At 38.9% G+C, this 19063-nt stretch overlaps 1 protein-coding gene across 2 annotated transcripts in view; it reads right to left on the minus strand.

The window, feature by feature from the left end:
* Positions 1–406: 406 nt before the first annotated feature.
* Positions 407–19063, minus strand: part of CLMN (calmin) — a 113179-nt gene continuing 94522 nt past the window's right edge. For both annotated transcript variants that reach the window (XM_038407861.2, XM_043516646.1), the window contains exons 10-13: positions 17693–17874; positions 16740–16800; positions 14564–14631; positions 407–9519 (exon numbers count right to left, since the gene is read on the minus strand). In XM_038407861.2, the coding sequence (XP_038263789.1) occupies positions 9366–9519; positions 14564–14631; positions 16740–16800; positions 17693–17874 (465 nt within the window). In that variant the 3' untranslated portion in view covers positions 407–9365. The remainder of the gene's footprint in view (positions 9520–14563; positions 14632–16739; positions 16801–17692; positions 17875–19063) is intronic.

The raw sequence follows: 19063 nt of genomic DNA on the forward strand, positions 1-19063 counted from the left end.
CATAAGTGAAAAGGAGCTCGATAAGTCTTATTGTAAAGCTGACATTTATCCACCTCTGCAAATGCATGATTCAGCAAAATTATTTCTGGAAGTTTACATAAGGCTTGCCCCAATATACCTGATTCTACATGCTGGTAAACCTTCACCTTCCTAAACTCAGCTTCTACTCCTTTTTAAAAGTGACTGGGAGAGAAAAGTAGGCTCCTGTTTTTTAACAATCACTGTCTGTATGTTTTCTGCTTGTCAAACTGTTTCTTAAGATTTCTTTATAACAAGCAAATACAGTCTCTTAGCATGAAAATAACATTATTCAAAACAGAATGGTTTCTCCTGAAAAAGTAAATGTAGCAAAGAAATTTCTCAGCATGGGAAAATATGCAGACAACAGATACTTACAGAAATTTTGTCAGTTTATTTCAAAATTGGAGGTTTTATAAAATAAAATTTTAAGCTATTCACTCTTGCATCCTAGTCTGATTACAGATCAAGTTTCTAAAAGTAATCTCTTTTTGCTATTTGTATCTACTATACACAAAACATTTTAATTTCTCTTAATTTTTCCTTCACAAAAATCAGCTTTGAACAATAATTGCAAACATTCAGGGTGGAGCACTGACCAAGAAAATATTCAGAAGTATTTATATATAAACTTCATTGTCTTTTAAATACATACGTCCTTTTTAATACCATTTATAGTTTCAAATTCTCCTCGCTATTCAATAAAATGGAAGTGTGTGTGTCTATAAAACAAACAGGGCCAAGGTGTGCTCTCAGTTATCTCCCTGGAACAAGTCAATGGGTCTAGCAATCAGATCAGTGGAATTGCATTAATGTAACCAAATTGAAGAATTTGACACAGTGATGCTACATAAGCTTTGTTATTAGGGGATATAGTTAAGACTTCTCCACAAATACAAACTGGATAATTTATTTAAGAGAATCTCCAGCAAAGTATGATCAAGACCATATATTTGAACAACTTGCACAGAGTTGGTTTGATGGTGAGGCAGCAAACACTCATTTAAATAACCAGCATCCTTGACAATTAGCTAAAGAAAGGGAGCTAATTAAAAATAAATGGACATTCATTTAAGTTTGCTGATGGATGTTTACTCCTGGCACAAAAGTCCCTCTAACTCCTTCAGCAAGCTAGCACTTTACATATTAAAATTTAAACTGGAAAACAGTAACAAAAGTAAGTTCATCTGCATTTTACAGGTAAGAGTAAGATAGCTGAAAGTGTTGGCATACCTGAAGCAACAGTTAAGTTATGGCCCGTTAAGTCAATTATAATGAGATTACAAAAGAAAGAAGATGGTCCGATTCTTATAATTAAAAACAGAAGGGTTTGACTAAACAAAAGTAATACATTATTCCATGTTTCTCAAAAAAAAAAAAAAAAAAGTGAAGAGACTGGATCACTGATTTCTAAGGATGGATTTTAGTCATCGGGATGAGATTCTCCACCCGTCATTGTTTTGAGGGCACCTAACCAGACATTATTATTATTTATTTGTTACTATAGCATCAAGGAGCCCCAGTCATGGACTAGGACCTCGTTGGGCTAGGCCCTGTATAAACACAAAACAATGAGTTGGGCCCTGCCCCAAAGAAATTACAAGAAGTCCCACTAAAACTAATGAGGCTACTTGTGGAGTAAGGTACCACAGAACATGAGCAAGGTTATCAGAATCTGGTCCTTGTTCAATGGGCATGTTTTTATTATTCTCGTGAGGTGAAATTGTTTCCCATTCCCTGGCAGTAAAACCACAAATCAGGCTCTTAGTGCCATTTTATTTTCTTCTCATATAGCAGTTAAAAATATAGTAACCACCACTTAAAGGGTGATTTCATGTCCCTTAAGCAGACATAGCTATTGCTAACGTAAGCCTAATGTTTCCTTCAGAGTGTGAAAATAAGGTGTAATTCTCATTTTCTTTTACCAGCAATAACCATTGCCTGGAAAGGGGGCAGCAGAAATTCTACTGAAGAAGGACACTTTTTCTGACAAAGAGTTCAGAGTGAAAGAACAATGCTTTGATGGTCACTCAAGAAATGAACATGGCTTTAGCTCTTGAGAGTAAAGGGATCATCCAAGGTTCCTAAAAATAAGAAGCATGATTCCATTTCCCTCCCATGCCTTATTGTTGGGTTCTGTTTAAATAAATGATATAAATGAATTAGGCATTCTGATGATACTTTCCCACATATTTTTAAATTAATATCTAAAGATCCACCCCTTCACTGTACAGCTTTGGCAGTTTTGCGCTGTTAAAAAAAAAAAGTGCAACTCATATTCTTATTGAAGAGAGGATTATAACAATTAAAAATTAGATGTCACTGAAGTGGTATTATCACTGACACACAGTATTGCTTCTTGAAAAAAAATCTTTTTTACTGCAGTGTTAAGGTTGCAAAGTAAATAAATAAGGACATTAGGAAATGGAAAATGTAAGGTTCCTACAGCAATGCTAACCTGTCCCATCTTCACTCCTGCATTTTGTGAGCTTTTAGATACCCACATTAACTGTGCAATCTTAATATTGCATTTGCACATTTTTGCATTTAATTTCCCTGGTTTTTTTCTCTTGTGGTGGGGGGGGAAAGAGGTAAAAAGTCTCTATTAACTTGCTTGAAAGACTAAGGTTCTGATCCTGCAACTCTTATTCATGCAAATAAATCATCTTGTTCACACCAGGAGACTCACTGAAGAGAATGAGACTATTAAGTGAATACGGACCTAAGTGAGCTGGCTCTTAAAGTGGCAGGTGCTCTTATTCTGCATTATGGTGTATGTACTTAAATTGATTTAAAGCCACCATAAAGTTCTGATCTTGAAGCTGCTGAGTGCCAACATGCCCTATTGACTTCAATGGAAGTTGAGGACACTTAGATCTCATAGGACACACTCAATACCTTGGCAGGATATAGCCCTAAATCCTTAAAGCTGGCACAGATTAATCAACTATTAGATTACATTGCTAAGTGTTCACTTATAAAAGACCCCATTTCTTTAAGGTCCTGGTCCTGCAATTGGATCAATGCAGGTGAACTCCTGCACCTGCGTGAAGTCCCACTGAAATCAATCGGGCACTGTACATTGGTTACATCTGTATAAAATCATAATAAATTCATTGACATCAATAGAGTTATTCCGAATTTACATTTCTTTAGATGAGAGCAGTGTTTTGAGCAATACATGGAAAATTTCAACCCCCCAAATGATTATTTTAAAAAGCTAAGAATGCAGTGAAGAAAAGTGGTTCATCACTTAGTGTATTTTGCAACCTTAACAACAAGTTTTACCACAAAACAAAAACGGTAAAGCATCTATTTTAAAGATTGTATTATATAGTTTTATATGCTCATTCACCATATTTTTCAAGACTACTATTCATTGACTCACCTGACTCATATTTGCAGTTATTTAGTCATGTCTTATTATGCATGAAATTGATTACTTTTTTAATATTATTTTTCTCATGATTTACAATGATTAATAAGTATAACATTCATACAATTATACAGATACTCTTAAAATGTTTTTACAGCTTTCAAATATAGATAAATCACTGATACAAAATAATATTTCATCTTTAAAACAGTTTTTCTTAGTGAACTTTTAAGCTTTCGATAAGATTCTGTAGACACTTCAATTACACTGTAGAAATTCCACTAAAATAAGTTTTAGAGCTCAATCCATCAAAAATATTGATGGTATTTAAAATGGGACTGTATTTTTTAAGGCTACACAAATTAAACTTGTATGTGTCACACCCATGGTGCTGACCCATTATTATCTATTTGGTAAGGGGTGCATTAATTTTCAGTTTGATAATGTGTATTCCTAATTTTGCAGCTGAAAATGGAGTAAGAATCTGCCAGATAATTTGTATGAAATTTCCTCCTTAAATTTCAAATCCTTTTTTATATAGGCCCAGATTACTAAAGGTAATTAGGCATTGCTGCACTCAGTGTCACAATGCCTAATTGATTTAGAGCCTACATATCATTTTCAAAAAGGATTTAGGCATCCATGAGTCAAAATCTGAGGCCCCAATTCAGGAACACATCCTTGTTCAGGAAGGGCACTTAAGTAAGTACATGCCTAGGTTTAAGCATGTGCTTAAATGCTTCCCTGAAGCAGGGCTTAGTTAAGTGCCTAAATATGGATTTGTGTGTCTAACTTTAGACACTCAGATTGACAACTTTGGCCTCAGTGACTAGATCAATGTTACACAGCTAGGAACAGGTTTCAGAGTAGCAGCCGTGTTAGTCTGTATTCGCAAAAAGAAAAGGAGTACTTGTGGCACCTTAGAGACTAACAAATTTATTAGAGCATAAGCTTTCGTGAGCTACAGCTCATGAAGTGAGCTGTAGCTCACGAAAGCTTATGCTCTAATAAATTTGTTAGTCTCTAAGGTGCCACAAGTACTCCTTTTCTTACAGCTAGGAACAGAATTAAAGAATCCTAGTCCTCTGGTTTAATCACCCACTTTTAATCTCTCCTCATTTTTGGCAAGCTACATTCTTACTGCTGCTGACATTGCCCACTAGGTATTAAAACATCAGATACCCCTGGCTAGTCCTGCATTCTTTAGGCAAAACTCTTATTAACGTAAATGGGAGTTTTTCCAAAGTAAAGACTTCAAGATCAGGCTCCCAGGTTGCAACATACCAATAGAGTACACAACATCTAATTACAGGTAAAATGCATTGGTACATTTTAAGTATGCTGCATGTGGAATGAAGGGTTTGAGTGCTTAAATGGGTGCATTTGTGTCCAGTGCCGAGTATTGCAATAGACTGAGTGTTCCTTAAGGTGGGTGAGGTCATATCTTTTATTGGACCAACTTCTGCTGGTGAGAGAGACAAGCTTTCGAGCTACACACAGCTCTTCTTCAGGTTGGGGGAAAGGTACTAACAATGTCACAGCTAAAAACAAGATTGAACAGATGGTTTAGCATAAGTAGTTAGCACATAGGGGGCCATTCAAGCTGAATTGTCATGTTAACATCCCTGTAGTTTTAGGACAAAAAGGAGGGTTAGTGGGTTACAGATTGTTGTATATAATAAGCCCTAAATCCAGTGTCCCTATTAAGACCATGATTTTTAGTGTCTAGCAGAGTTATGAATTTAAGCTCCCAGGCTCATCTTTCGAAAGTGTTGTGCAGAGTTCCTTTGAGGATGAGGACTGATCGGTCAGATAAGGAATTCATCAGAGGTTAATCACACCAGTAAGAATCACCTTTTGTTCTTTATCCTCAGTCCCCTTACTTAACAGCTGAATAATTTTGTAGCAGTGAAAACAGCCCAATACATCCTGAGTCCATCTAGAACTGTACTCATCCTTTTAACACAAAGGGACATAACCCAACCCCCACCTCTGTTCATGGGATAGCTTTGATAGCATTGTTTAATCTGAATGATCTGTTATTAACTGCATGATGTTTAAGACAACAGCTGCAGACTATATGAGGTTTAATCTGCATGATCTGTTGCTTGAGTAGATCAGTGGGGTGGAATGGAAAATAATATAGCTGTCCTTGTGGCCATGTATTTCCTGGCAAGGATGAAAGCTCATGCCCAAATAAATTTGTTATTCTCTAAGGTGCCACAAGAACTCCTCATTGTTTTTGCTTATACAGACTGAGAAGGCTACCACTATGAAAACAGACACTACTGGCATTAAGCTGTGTTATATAGTTTCTGAGTTATCATAATGATCTTTATGGATGACATTGTTTATCTCCTTGAGACATCCAATGAACTCCTCTAGGTGAAATCAATTTTTTGGGGAGGGATGTTTGGTTTCTTTGTTATAACAATGCCAGCTTTCTGAATATTTGGGAGACAGGAGATTATATCCAAGTTCCAAGCGATTTCTCTTGAAGCTCAAGAGTCTTGCAAGAACCAGAAAGAGCATGATAAAATAACCTATTCAAGAATTTGTCATGAACAGGAGTCTCCCTATAGCGTTAACCAAATGTTACAGAGAAGTGAAGTCTTTTGCCCTAAATTACTGTATAGTGTTCCTATGTGTGTTAAACAGCTGCTATACACTACCTCAGAATTGGCTGCACTTCAGAAGTGGGTGCAGTGAGTCTCATTTTGCAAAGGGATCCTCTGGGAGAAAAGGTACTAGTTCAACACAAGATATTTATCTAAATATGAAGATTCCAGAATTGTCATTGTGTGTGTCATTGAAACCTAAAATGTTTGAGTCAGTGCGAAGTGATGGAAACATATGCAAGCATGGCTATGAGTTTTTCTTGTTCAGACTATCACCAGGTTCAACCATCACTGAAATTCGTGGCCTCTTATTGTCTATTTTTTAAGTATTCAGCCATTTTGACTTCACAAATTACATCCGTTCAGCATACAGCTATAGTAAGGCATGTATCTATGCCATGCCCAAAGTCCTAGCCGATTGTGATATCAGAGGTGACTCAACCAATCACTGCCCTTACTCTACAGCTAACTTGCATCCAACAATTTGATTGGTTATATAGGGAGACTGCACAGATGATGGATTACTTGGCCCAGCTGCCATACCCAGGCAACAGCACAGGCTTTTGGCCACTAGTTATTAAATAACCCATCAGACTTCAGGGATAGCTGCATGAAGTAAATGTCACAATACAAAAATCAGTTATTGTCTAATTGTTCGATCAACAAAAAGTGTCTGGTTTCTGATACTTTTTTTTTTCTTTTTAACAAAGGCAGTGAGACTTTATCCATGATCCCCAGAGTTCCTCCAGAGAAGTGCCAGTTATGCAGGGACTTTTCTCAATTCTGTCATCTCTCTTCTAGAAACAGGCCTGAACCAAAACTTTGGACCTACTTCCCCTCAAATTTTGGGTGAAGTCCAGATCTGAATCTGCTTCTCAAATTTATGGCTTGCACCCATCTCTACTCTCGTCTGATGTTGGCAAAGGACTAGAAGATCCTTATTATGGACAGATGGAAAGAGCCCAAGGGTGAAATCCTGGCTTCAGTGATAACAGTGGCAATATTCTTATTGACTTAAATGGGCCAGGATTTCACCCCAAGTGTTTAAACTATCATCCTATACAGCATTATCCTCTAATCCTAATTGCACCTCCAAGATGAGGTGTTACTGAAAGAGGTAATAACAAGCTAATATCAAGAACCTATACAATAATTTAGTGCAATGTGCAACTAAGGAAATACTCAGCAGACAGCAAGCCTTTAACAACTTCAAAGCATATGCAAATGAAGTGCTTAACATTCAAGTACATATGTCCTGTCCCCAAAGAGCTTTTATTTAAGATGAGCACTAAAAATAGCGTACTCAAAGGGAATCTTAAACATACAGCCTCTTATTATAAATACCTTTTATTCTAACAAAGTTGAGTGCAAGCCCATGAAACATCTTTTTTTTTTTTTATCAGACTCTGTGGTCTGACGTATGGATGTTCAAACTGAACCAGCAGCATTACATGTCATCATCAGGGCATAGTGAAGTCAAAATGTGCCTGTGGTGGCAGATAACTTCTACCTATGGTATTTCTGGTGTAGTCATTGCTACTGCCAAGTAGGCGACCCCAAGCTTATACCTGATTCCCATTCTGGCTAAAAAGCTCAGTATAAGCTATAAAGAAATCACTGATGTCTTCACACTTTTACTGTCCCATTTCTATGCTGTTTTTGATCAAAAGAATAAGACCAAATGCAAGCCAGGATTTTTGCTATTTGTCTGGCGATAGGAGTCCCTTCATATGTACTCGAGATTTTCAGAGAGAAGAAATATAGGCTGCCGACATTTTTCTGGATCTATTTCTCCAAGTCATTTCTTCCCCCATTGATCTCAGTGCTTGTAATCCTCTTGAGTTGCACCTTCACCTCAGAAGGTGACAACCTGGGTTTTTTATTATTTTTGGTGTCTTCAAAGGCAGGGTCTTCATATGATCTGATATGTGCAATTCACTGATGCAGCTGATCCAGAGGCTGAATGGTAAAGGACAAGGAAGTAGTTAAATCAACAGAAGAGGCAAGAGATCCAAACTGATGTTTTCCTTCTGTAAAAATCTGCTTTGGAGTGAATGATTAATCATTTATTTTAGAGAAATGCTCCTTGAAAGATATTTTAGAGGGTGGCCTCTTTGTCAGTAGTGTATAGAAAGAAGAAATGTCAATGTTTCCTGAGGTATCCTCTATCAAAGTCTCTATACCAGGCTCTCCTTTCCTCCCTTTAAATCTCTTCTGGTAAGCAGCTGCCTTGATCTTTCTTTTTTCCACAGCCAATCTGCTAATATAGAGGGTACGATATCAAAAGATGAGAGGATAGCAATAAATCTGAATTCAAAGGAAAACTTGCAGAAAAGACAAACTTCATAATCATCACTTCATCTATACCAAGGCTCAGAATAATGTTTCCTTGTACTTCGCTAATGGAAATGTATTAGCTCTTCTTCACCTTCATTCCAGACTTGGGGCAAGTTTTTCTGTTGTATATAGATTCTTATTCCTTGCTCATCAACACAGATTCTGAGTGCCTTCTAGTAATGCATGACTATACATCTGTCATGTACTGTTTGTTCTCTCATAATATTCCCAGGATAAGTGTGTGCAACAGAATATCTTGTTTTGGTAGCATTTTAGGTTTTTAATAAATATAGCAAGATTTATATTTGCAATTCCTCTGCCCAGACATAGTAAAAATATGGGCCAAATTCTGATCTCAGTTACGCTGGTGTAATTCTGATGCAATTTCACTGAAGTCAATGACGTTATAGGTGCAACTGAGATCAGCATCTGCTCCCATGTGTTTGAAAAGTCCTTTCAACTGAAATCAAAACACATGATGGAAGAATAATTGATGGAGGAAGGTTAAGCTTCTTCTACCAAAGTATTTCCACTGGAAATACAGAAAAGATCTTATTTCAAGCCCTGCCCACGTGGATGACCAAGCTTTGACATGAAGTCACACATTACCTTTCTTTCACAGCTACATGGCCCTAGGTAAATAAGTGTAGCCAGAGGAACAATTTTTGAAGAACCATTTTTGAAGAGTGGAGCTCTAAATCATCTGTGTCTCTACTAATAATTATCCATTTTATTTAGCATTTTATAAAGCAAGGCACAAATGTATAAAAATTGTGTATATTAAATCATCCCATTTTCATATATATCTATATCTATATATATATCTACACAATGTCACAATATAAAATGTGCTACAACATTATAAATAGCACAATAGTAAGTTAAGACTAATCTTCGTATCAGCTTTAAAATCAGGCCCTATATTTTTCTGTGCTTCACCTGAAGGAACCGATTTATATGCATACACATGAAAAAAATCAAGCCACTGTCTTTTATTATTCCCACACTCAGTGAGATCAAAGTTTTTTGCTAACAAGATGCGGAATGAGCAACAGGCAGTAGACCAGTACCCAGAGGAAAACAATGAAGTAAAATAACTCGGGTTGCTCTACACATGGAGGTTCAGAAGGTGGAATAGCATTCTCTGGAGCCTCTAAGTCTTTTTTCTTCCTACAAAAATGGATGAGAGAGAGGTTGGGTTGGGGGAGGAAAACAACTGTAAATGTGCAGTGGATTGACTGAAGTTGTTGATGGAAAGATGGGCAGAACTATAAGGCAGTAGTTCAATAAATCTTACAGTCCAGCCAGCTAGAGAGTGAGTCAGAACTGTGAGGCACACGAGGGGATTGTGCAGTATCACTTCTTAGGAGCCAATGCACACTACTGTTTTAAGCCTCTGACAACTTCAGGCTGATTCTAAGGTAGTGTCAATCAGTGCAACTCCCACTGAAGTCACTGGAGTTATGCCAATTTATGTCAGTTGAGGTTCCACCCTAAATTGTAAACCCCAATGAATATTGGGCAATGTTCAAATATGGATTTTTAATTGAAACAAAGCTAAGATTTTCAGAAATTGTGAATGACATTGGGTGTCCAACTTGAGACATCTTAAAGGGACTTCATTTTCACAGGGTGGAACTGCAACTGATTTTGAAAATCAGATCCCATTCCGGTTTCTGAAGAAGGGCACTCACAAATCACTAGTCACTTCTGAAAATGCTCTCTGAAAAGGGTCTTAAACACTTGAGTAATGAAGCCATTTATTTTGAAAGTTCTTGCCCACGTGGGTTTTGAACAATTTAATTATACATTGATAACATACATTGGAAATCTTTTCTTGAGGGCGGGTGGATTCTCTGATGCTATTTGGTCCAAGTTCTCAAAAGTCTGAAATGAAATTTAAGGACTAACAAGAGCAACTCCAACACAGGAGCCAGCAAACAGAGCTGTAAACAGGGGAGTTTGAGTGGGAGTCTGCAAGGAAGACTAAGAGAGGCAGACAGAGGAACAGACAGGCTACTGAAGGGTGTGTAGTGTTCTGGCAGTGTTTTGGTGTTTGCTGGGGGTTGTTTTGCTGTGGGTGGTGGTGGTTTGTTTTGGTTTGTGTTACTTGGACTAACAGGACTTAGGTGGGAAGGCTATGACAGATACAGAGGCAGCAGTGGTAGTGACCCAAGCAGTGGAAGACACAATGAAGGATGACTGGATGTAGAAGCTGCGGCATGTACATGATCCTGGAGGGGGTACCTGAAGAGAGTTTCGTCTGCATGAAGTGCCACCTGGTAGAGCTGATGGAGGAAAAAGATCCGGGGATTGGAGATGCAGGTGGAAACTCTGGTTGAGTTTAGAAGGAGGTTCGAACAAATATTGGAGCAAAGACATGAGAAGGCTGAAGGGAAAAGCTCAGACTTGCAGATGGAAGCAGGACCAAAGAACTCTGAGGGGAGACTTCTGGGTGAGGAAAGTGGACAGTGGAAGCATGTGACTAAGAGAACCAGGCAGAGGAAAAGATGGGCTAGTGAAGGAGAAATAAAACTCAGGAACAGGTTTGCCGCGTTGGAAAATGAATAAGGGGCACAGCAGGTGCTCACTGAAGGTGAGAGGGCAAGGAAGAAGAGAAGAGCAGCTAGTCCTATAGGAAGAGGGGAAGAGTCAATGGAGATAACACCATCAAATATGAGCCCGAGGAGGATATGGGATGGGTTGCAGAGGATTGCAAAGGAGAATAGAAATCTAGAGAACTTGCAGCCAGAGAGAACAGGTGATAGACCGGAGAATCACACCATCACCAGGAAAAGGTAGATCTACATGATTGGGGACTCCTTACTGAGAAGGATAGACAGGCCTGTAACCAGAGCTGATCCAGTGAACAGAAGGGTGTGCTGTCTGCCAGGTGCTAAGATACAGGATGTGGACCTGAGGCTGAAGAGGATCCTAATGGGAGTGGGAAAGAATCCACTGATTGTCCTTCATGTGGGAACAAATGATATGGGTAGATTCATGCCGGAACGTATCAAGGGAGACTATACCAGGCTGGGGAAGACTCTTAAGGAAATTGAGGCTCAGGTGATCTTCAGTGGGATTCTGCCTGTTTCTAGAGAAGGGCAACAAAGGAGTGACAAGATTATGATGATCAACAGATGGCTCAGGCAGTGGTGCTATAAGGAGGGTTTTGGGATGTATGGCCACTGGGAGGCATTCATGGACAGAAGACTGTTCTCTCGGGATGGACTTCACCTGAATAGGGAGGGAAACAGACTTCTAGGATGGAGACTGGCACAACTGAGTAAGAGAGCTTTAAACTAGGAATTTGAGGGAAATGGTTGGGAGATATCCAGGTAATCTCCACGCCGGATTTTAACATTGAGAGGGAAGAAAATGAAGTAAGAAAGGATACAGCCATGGATAGGAGAATAGACATAAGGAGGAAGGGTAGTGTAGTTACCAGTCTAATAGGTGATACTGGCGGTAGAATGTCTGTGCCTAATTGGGTAAAGATTGTGAGTGAAGCCAAACAGCAAAAATTAAGATGTCTGTACACTAATGCGAAGAGCTTAGGTAACAAAATGAGCTACTGGTGAAGGAAGTGAAACCAGATATTATAGGGATAACAGAAACATGGTGGAATAGTAGTCATGACTGGAGTACAGGTATTGAGGGGTAAGTGCTGTTTAGGAAAGACAGAAATAAAGGCAAAGGTGGTAGAGTAGCATTGTATATCAATGATGAGGTAGACTGTAAAGAAATAAGAAGTCATGAAATGGATAAGAGAGTTTCTGTCTGGGAAAAAATCACTTTGGAGAAGAAAGCTACTAGAGCCTCCCCTGGGATAGTGTTCGGGGTATGCTATAGACCACTGGAATCTGATTTAGATATTGATAGAGATCTCTTTAATGTTTGTAATGAAGTAAATACTAATGGGAATTGTGTGATCATGGGAGACCTTAATTCCCAGATATAGACTGGAGGACAAGTGCTAGTAATAATAAACAGGGCTTAGATTTTTCTGGATGTGACAGCTGATGGATTCCTTCATCCAGTAGTTGTTGAACCAACGAGAGGGGATGCAATTTTAGATTTGGTTTTGGTGAGTAGTGAGGACCTCATAGAAGAAATGGTTGTAGGGGACAACCTTGGTTCGAGCGATCCTGAGCTAATTCAGTTCAAACTAAATGGAAGGAATAAACAAAAACAGATCTGTGACTAGGGTTTTTGATTTCAAAAAGGCTAACTTTAAAAAATTAAGGAAATTAGTTAGGGAAGTGGATTGGACTAAAGAACTTGTGGATCTAAAGGGAGAGGAGGCCTGGAATTACTTCAAGTCAAAGTTGCAGAAACTATCAGAAGCCTGCATCCCAAGAAAGGGGAAAAAATTAATAGGCAGGAGTTGTAGACCAACCTGGATGAGCAGGCATCTCAGGTGATTAAGAAAAAGCAGAAAGCCTACAAGGAGTGGAAGATGGGAGGGATCAGCAAGGAAAGCTACCTTATTGAGGTCAGAATATGTAGGGATAAAGTGAGAAAGGTCAAAAGCCATGTAAAGTTGGACCTAGCAAAGGGAATTAAAACCAATAGTAAAAGGTTCTATAACCATATAAATAAGAAGAAAACAAAGAAAGAAGAAGTGGGACCGCTAAACACTGAGGATGGAGTGGAAGTTACGGATAATCTAGGCATGGCCCAATATCTAAACAAATACTTTGCCTCAGTTTTTAATGAGGCTAATGAGGAGCTTAGGGATAATGGTAGGATGACAAATGGGAATGAGGATATAGAGGTAGATATTACCACATCCGCGGTAGAAGCCAAACTCAAATAGCTTAATGGGACTAAATCAGGGGGCCCAGATAATCTTCATCCAAGAATATTAAAGAAACTGGCACATGAAATTGCAAGCCCATTAGCAAGAATTTTTAATGAATCTGTAAACTCGGGGGTTGTACCGTATGACTGGAGAATTGCTAACATAGTTCCTATTTTTAAGAGAGGGGAAAAAAAGTGATCCGGGTAACTTCCTCTGCAGCATGGAGCACGGGTCACTTGCTGGAGGATTCTCTGTACCTTGAAGGCTTTAAACCACGATTTGAGGACTTCAATAGCTCAGACATAGGTTAGGGGTTTGTTACAGGAGTGGGTGGGTGAGATTCTGTGGCCTGCATTGTGCAGGAGCTCAGACTAGATGATCATAATGGTCCCTTCTGACCTTAAAGTCTATGATTTGCAAACTGGGAGATTTCACTGGGTCCTGTAATTCAAAACACCACCACCACTTGCCACTTAGATGGAGCTTTCCATCTTCAAAGTGCCATAATTAAATCAGCAGAGACAGCAAACTATCCACATTTTACTAATGTGAACACAGCATCTTCTTCGGTGTGGTTCTTTTTAAATTTTAACTTTGAATAAATTTGCCAGTTTTTCAATGAAATATATCCCTATGTTCTCTTTTGTTTTTGAAGTAATTCTGCAGATTTGCTTTCATTCTTCTTACTGAAAATCTGACTGGATATCAAAGGCAGTGAGTTTCATGCTAGTTTTGCAAACAGTCAGAATGTGGTATGTTGTTTACACCATTTTCAGAAGGTCTGGCACTATCAATCATGTAAGTGAGAACTGGACACTCCTGTTTCCAATAGCATTTTTGCATGTTTTCCGTAATTAACTCCTGTAACCACTAATTATGAGCCAAATTCTGGCTCCACTCAAGTCAATGCGAAAAACCCTTTGGCCTCAAGTAGAGGCCTTATCTACACTGTAGCTGCACTCCTGCAAAGTCGTCCCAGGACAGACAAGGCCATGCACTGGCTGTAACAGTCTCCTAGGTGCCACTGGCCCATGATCATTGGAGCACATCACATTTTAACTCTACCCTCTCCCATTCTTTCCTTGCCCTGGAATGTCCCCTCCACCAAATGTGGTATTCTGTTGGCTCATGGGGGAATCCTCAGCTGCCCAATTAACACAGCTCTAAGTCTCCCTTGCTACATGCAAAGATCTAGCCAAGGCTGACAATCTGCTACTATATATCTATACCGACCAAATTTTGTACTTCAGACCTGCGAGGAGTTGTGCTGAATCCTATTCCATGCCAGTGCCTATAATTTTCTAAAGTGTACATCAGTCTCAACCACTGCAGAATAGTTCTGAATCTCACTTTAGAACACATGTACAAGATTCTAGAAGTCTTGGATGCCATGAAAAAGACACTACCCACCTGATAATTAACAGATTTGTGCTTTCATTCACGTCTGTGTTCTTCTGTTTGTTTTCACTAATGTATTCCTAAAATTACATATTTATAGACAAAAATACAATGAAAAAAGTCAAATGGCTCTTAAACAAGCATCAAAGACAGCGACAAAGACAGCAGCTGATTTTAAGTTATGTACAAAAATCTTTCTAAATATTACTCCAACAAAATGAGATTTGGCTTCTAATATATTCCCGTTGCAAAATATTGGAAGCAGCAATGCCTGTGATATCAACAATAGTGAAACACAAATATTTTGTATTCACAGTGGGTGAAATCCTCTTTGCTTGCATACCCTTTGAGTAGCTGAGCTTTATGGATGAAGTGTGTGCATTAAATCCTGACTCCACTGAAATCAATGGCAAAATTCCTATTGACTTCAGGAAGGCCTGGATTTCACCTTGTGTTTGGGAGAGCCACAGTCCCAGCCCAAAAAGGTGAAATGCAGCTACAACATCACCTATTGCCTTTCTGTGCCAATCTAGGGCCCAGTGAGGTAATGAACATCTCGAGAGAACAAGACAAACCATGTCTACCACTGTGTTCTGTTGTGCTATTAATTTCAGTGGCGTAGGACTGAGCCATTAGTCAAGTGGCATGATGCAACAAGCAGTGCAGGTTTGAGCCAATAAACCCAATCCTGTGAGGTACTTATGAAATGCTCAGCAATTTGCAGGATGGGTCATAAATGAGGTATTGGGAGGCTACTGCACATAAAATACAGAACATACATCATGTTCCTTGCTATTTACTGAAAGCAGAAAGTGTCACTGCAGAATTAAAGAAAACTCACTATGCAAAGAATGGCAGCCTCAGTGAAGTGTCGAGTCACTGACTGCTTCAGAAATATTGAAATTACAATGTAGTCCCCAAATTATAATTTGTATAATTGCATGATTAGACATTCCTTTGTGGATATTCTTAACACAAGGTTTGATTAAAAACAATGAGGAGTACTTGTGGCACCTTAGAGGCTTAACAAATTTATTTGGGCATAAGCTTTTGTGGACTAAAACCCACTTCATCAGATGCATGGAGTGGAAGATACAGTAGGCAGGTATATATACACAGTACATGAAAAGATGGGATAGGTTCCTGGGTAGTGTTTTTGTTGTGTGGTGTGTAGTTGCTGGTAACAAATCCCTGCAACAAACCCAGTTGCCAACTCTGTCCAAATACTATTCAAGGGACACCATCATAGGACCTAACTACATCAGCCACACCATCAGGGGCTCATTCACCTGCACATCTACCAATGTAGTATATGCCATCATGTGCCAGCAATGCCCCTCTGCCATGTACATTGGCCAAACTGGACAGTGTCTATGCAAAAGAATAAATGGACACAAATCAGATGTCATGAATTATAACGTTCAAAAACCAGTTGGAGAACACTTCAATCTCCCTGGACTTCAAAAACAGACTCCAACGAGAAACTGCAGAACTGGACTTAATTTGCAAACTGGACACCATCAAATTAGGCCTGAATAAAGACTGGGAGTAGATGGGTCACTACAAAAAATAATTTCCCCATACTAATTTCCCCCTACTGTTACTCACATCTTCTTGTCAACTGTTTGAAATGGGCCACCCTGATTACATTGGCCTCATTACCACTACAAAAGTTATTTTTCCTCCTTTGGTATTCTACTGTTGAGAATAGCCCACTTCCACTTTAATTGAACTGTCTCGTTAGCACTGAACCCCCACTTGGTAAGGCAACTCCCATCTTTTCATGTACTGTGTATATATATACCTGCCTACTGTATTTTTCACTCCATGCATCTGATGAAATGGGTTTTAGCATGAAAGTTTATGCCCAAATACATTTGTTAGTCTCTAAGGTGCCACAAGTACTCCTAGTTGTTTTTGCTGATATAGACTAATATGGCTACCACTCAGAAAGGTTTGATTAAAAATTTTGTTTTCGTTTAAAGCTTTTATTTATTCCTAATGTTTTAGTGCTTAAACCAGAAATTCTATGGCTTTCATTTAATCAACAGGTTTATATTTGGTTGTGTTTTAGCAATCACATATAATTACTTTTTATAATTAGCAGTCTACCATTTACGAGGTCTGTGATTTTAGGAGATAATTAGAAGTAGTGAATGGGAGACACTACATTTTTCCTCATACTAACCTTTTCAGTGGGATTAGGAATCCTTTTTCTGAGGTAAACACTGGAGTCGCTGTAGCTAACTCTGAAAAGTAAATAAAAATAAACTTTAATTTCACAGAGCCAAATTTTCACAGGGGCTTTGACCTCAACAAATGCCCCTGCAATTTTATGTACATCATATTCAAGATATGCAAAACCTCAAATACACATTCAAATCTATGTTTTTATGCACACAAAATGTTCAGGTGCAATTTCAGAGGCTGCTTTGGAAAATCTGGCCATAATATGAAAAACTAGCGACATTCCCACTTTGAATTATTTCTGAAAAGCAATATCTTGATAGGTGTTGAAGGTGCACAAACCCCATTAGCTTGAAGTGAGACTATATCCCAAACTGTTACCATTTGTGCTCTGTTCTCTTTTTTGAACTTATTTTATCATGAAAGGTATTAGAATGGTGGTTAAAAAGCTTGGAGAAACTGAGTTAATGGGATTCTGGAAGTGGATTTCTAATGAGTTTGTTGCAGCTCTGATTAAACTCTTGACCAAAATGAGCACAAATCCATTTTTGTTCAAATATATTCCCTTGCACCTAAACTAATATTCAAAAGAAACAGGAGTGAGAGTTAGCTGAATGTTTCAATCATATATGTATAGATATAATTTGGGACATCAACCATTAAAGCAGTACAGTGGACATAGTGTCAGTGGTTTTCTCTCCACTATAAGTACAGCACAGTTGTGTATTAAACATGTTTAGGAATCTGTTTGGCTTTGCATGTGTAGACAAATCCAGTTGTGTGATGGCAACGTCACATTGTTACTGGTTCCCCCACCATGTTTGTGACTGTAACATAGACAAGCCCAGTGGGGATAACATGTACTACCTAAACAAGATTTGTTCAGAAACATACTACTGAAAAACAATTTCACATCAAGGCATATTGAAGACTCTATAAAAGTTAATTAGTTACTTGGAAAACTCCTGATAATCAATGATTTCTTCTTTTCCTTTATCAGGTAACTGTGGAGTCCCCGTTTCTAAAGTCCGAAAGTTTTCTGCTTGGATCACATTTTTCTTTTTTTCCTTCCTTTTACTGCTTATTTCTGATCTCACCATTGCTGACGATGTATCCTCCAACTGGTCTACCATGACCTGTTTTAAAGAGAGAGATTTTCCATTAGACAATGACAAAAATAATACAGCTCTGCTATGACCCAGCTTTCAGATGTCTAATGTCTAGTCTGCTCTCCATAGCAATGAATTGCATTTAATGCACAAAGATCTCACTCAACAGGATAAAAAAAAATAGTGCTTCTTAGTAAGCAAGTTGTTGCTTAAATGTTGAATTGGGCACATAGGACTACATCATGCTACCAGTTCTTAAATAAAACTCCTCATTTCTTTCGAAGTGGAATTTTGTATAAGAAATCATGGCACAACATGGCCCCTGGAAAGAATCACTTCAGAATAAGCGTGTCCACATAGTGAATTAGATTGGTATATCACTTTAACTATACCAGTGTAATTATAACAGTATAGCTGGTACAAGCCTTAACTTTACTCGTGTGATCAGTCCCACTCAAGTTAATACGACTACTTGTGTGAGTAAAGTTACTCAAGTGTGTGAGTGTCAGACAGCTGCAGCAGCACAGGAGCTAGCAAACAGAGCTCTAAACAGGGGAGTTTGAGTGGGAGTTCTGTTGGAGGAGAAGGTAGTTGTACTTGGTTTTGTATTTTTAGTATTTGTGTGTGTGTGTGTGTGTGTGTGTAGGGGTTTTGTGCTGGGAGAGCAGCTGAGCCTGATTAGGGGGTGGGGCTTTGTGCTGAGAGAGCAGCTGAGCCCTGCCTAGGGGGTGGGGCTTCTGACTAGGGGCCCTATAAAGGTAGCCAGCCAGTCAGGTAGCAGCACAGACAGCTGCAGCAGCACAGGAACTAGCAAACAAAGCTCTAAACAGGGGAGTTTGAGTAGGAGTTTGCAAGGGGAGTTTGGCTTGTGGTGCTTGTTTGGAGTTTGCTTTTGCTGGGGGGTTGTGGTCTTTTTGGTGTGGCTTGCGTTTCCCAGATTAACAGGATTTAGGTGGGAAGGAGATGACAAATACAGAGGCAGCTGTGGGAGTGACTCCTGCAGTGAAAGATGCATTGAGGATGACTGGATGTGGAAGCTGTGGTATGTACATGATCCTGGAGGGGGGAACCGGTAAGAGTTTTTTCTGCATGAAATGCCGTCTGATAGAGCTGATGGAGGAAAAGATCCGAGGTTTGGAGATGCAGGTGGAAAGTCTGGTTGAGTTTAGGAAGGGGTTTGAGCAGATGATGGAGCAAAGATATGAGGTATCTGAAG

This window comes from Dermochelys coriacea, chromosome 6 (assembly GCF_009764565.3).
Source record: "Dermochelys coriacea isolate rDerCor1 chromosome 6, rDerCor1.pri.v4, whole genome shotgun sequence".
Lineage (NCBI taxonomy): Eukaryota > Metazoa > Chordata > Testudines > Dermochelyidae > Dermochelys > Dermochelys coriacea.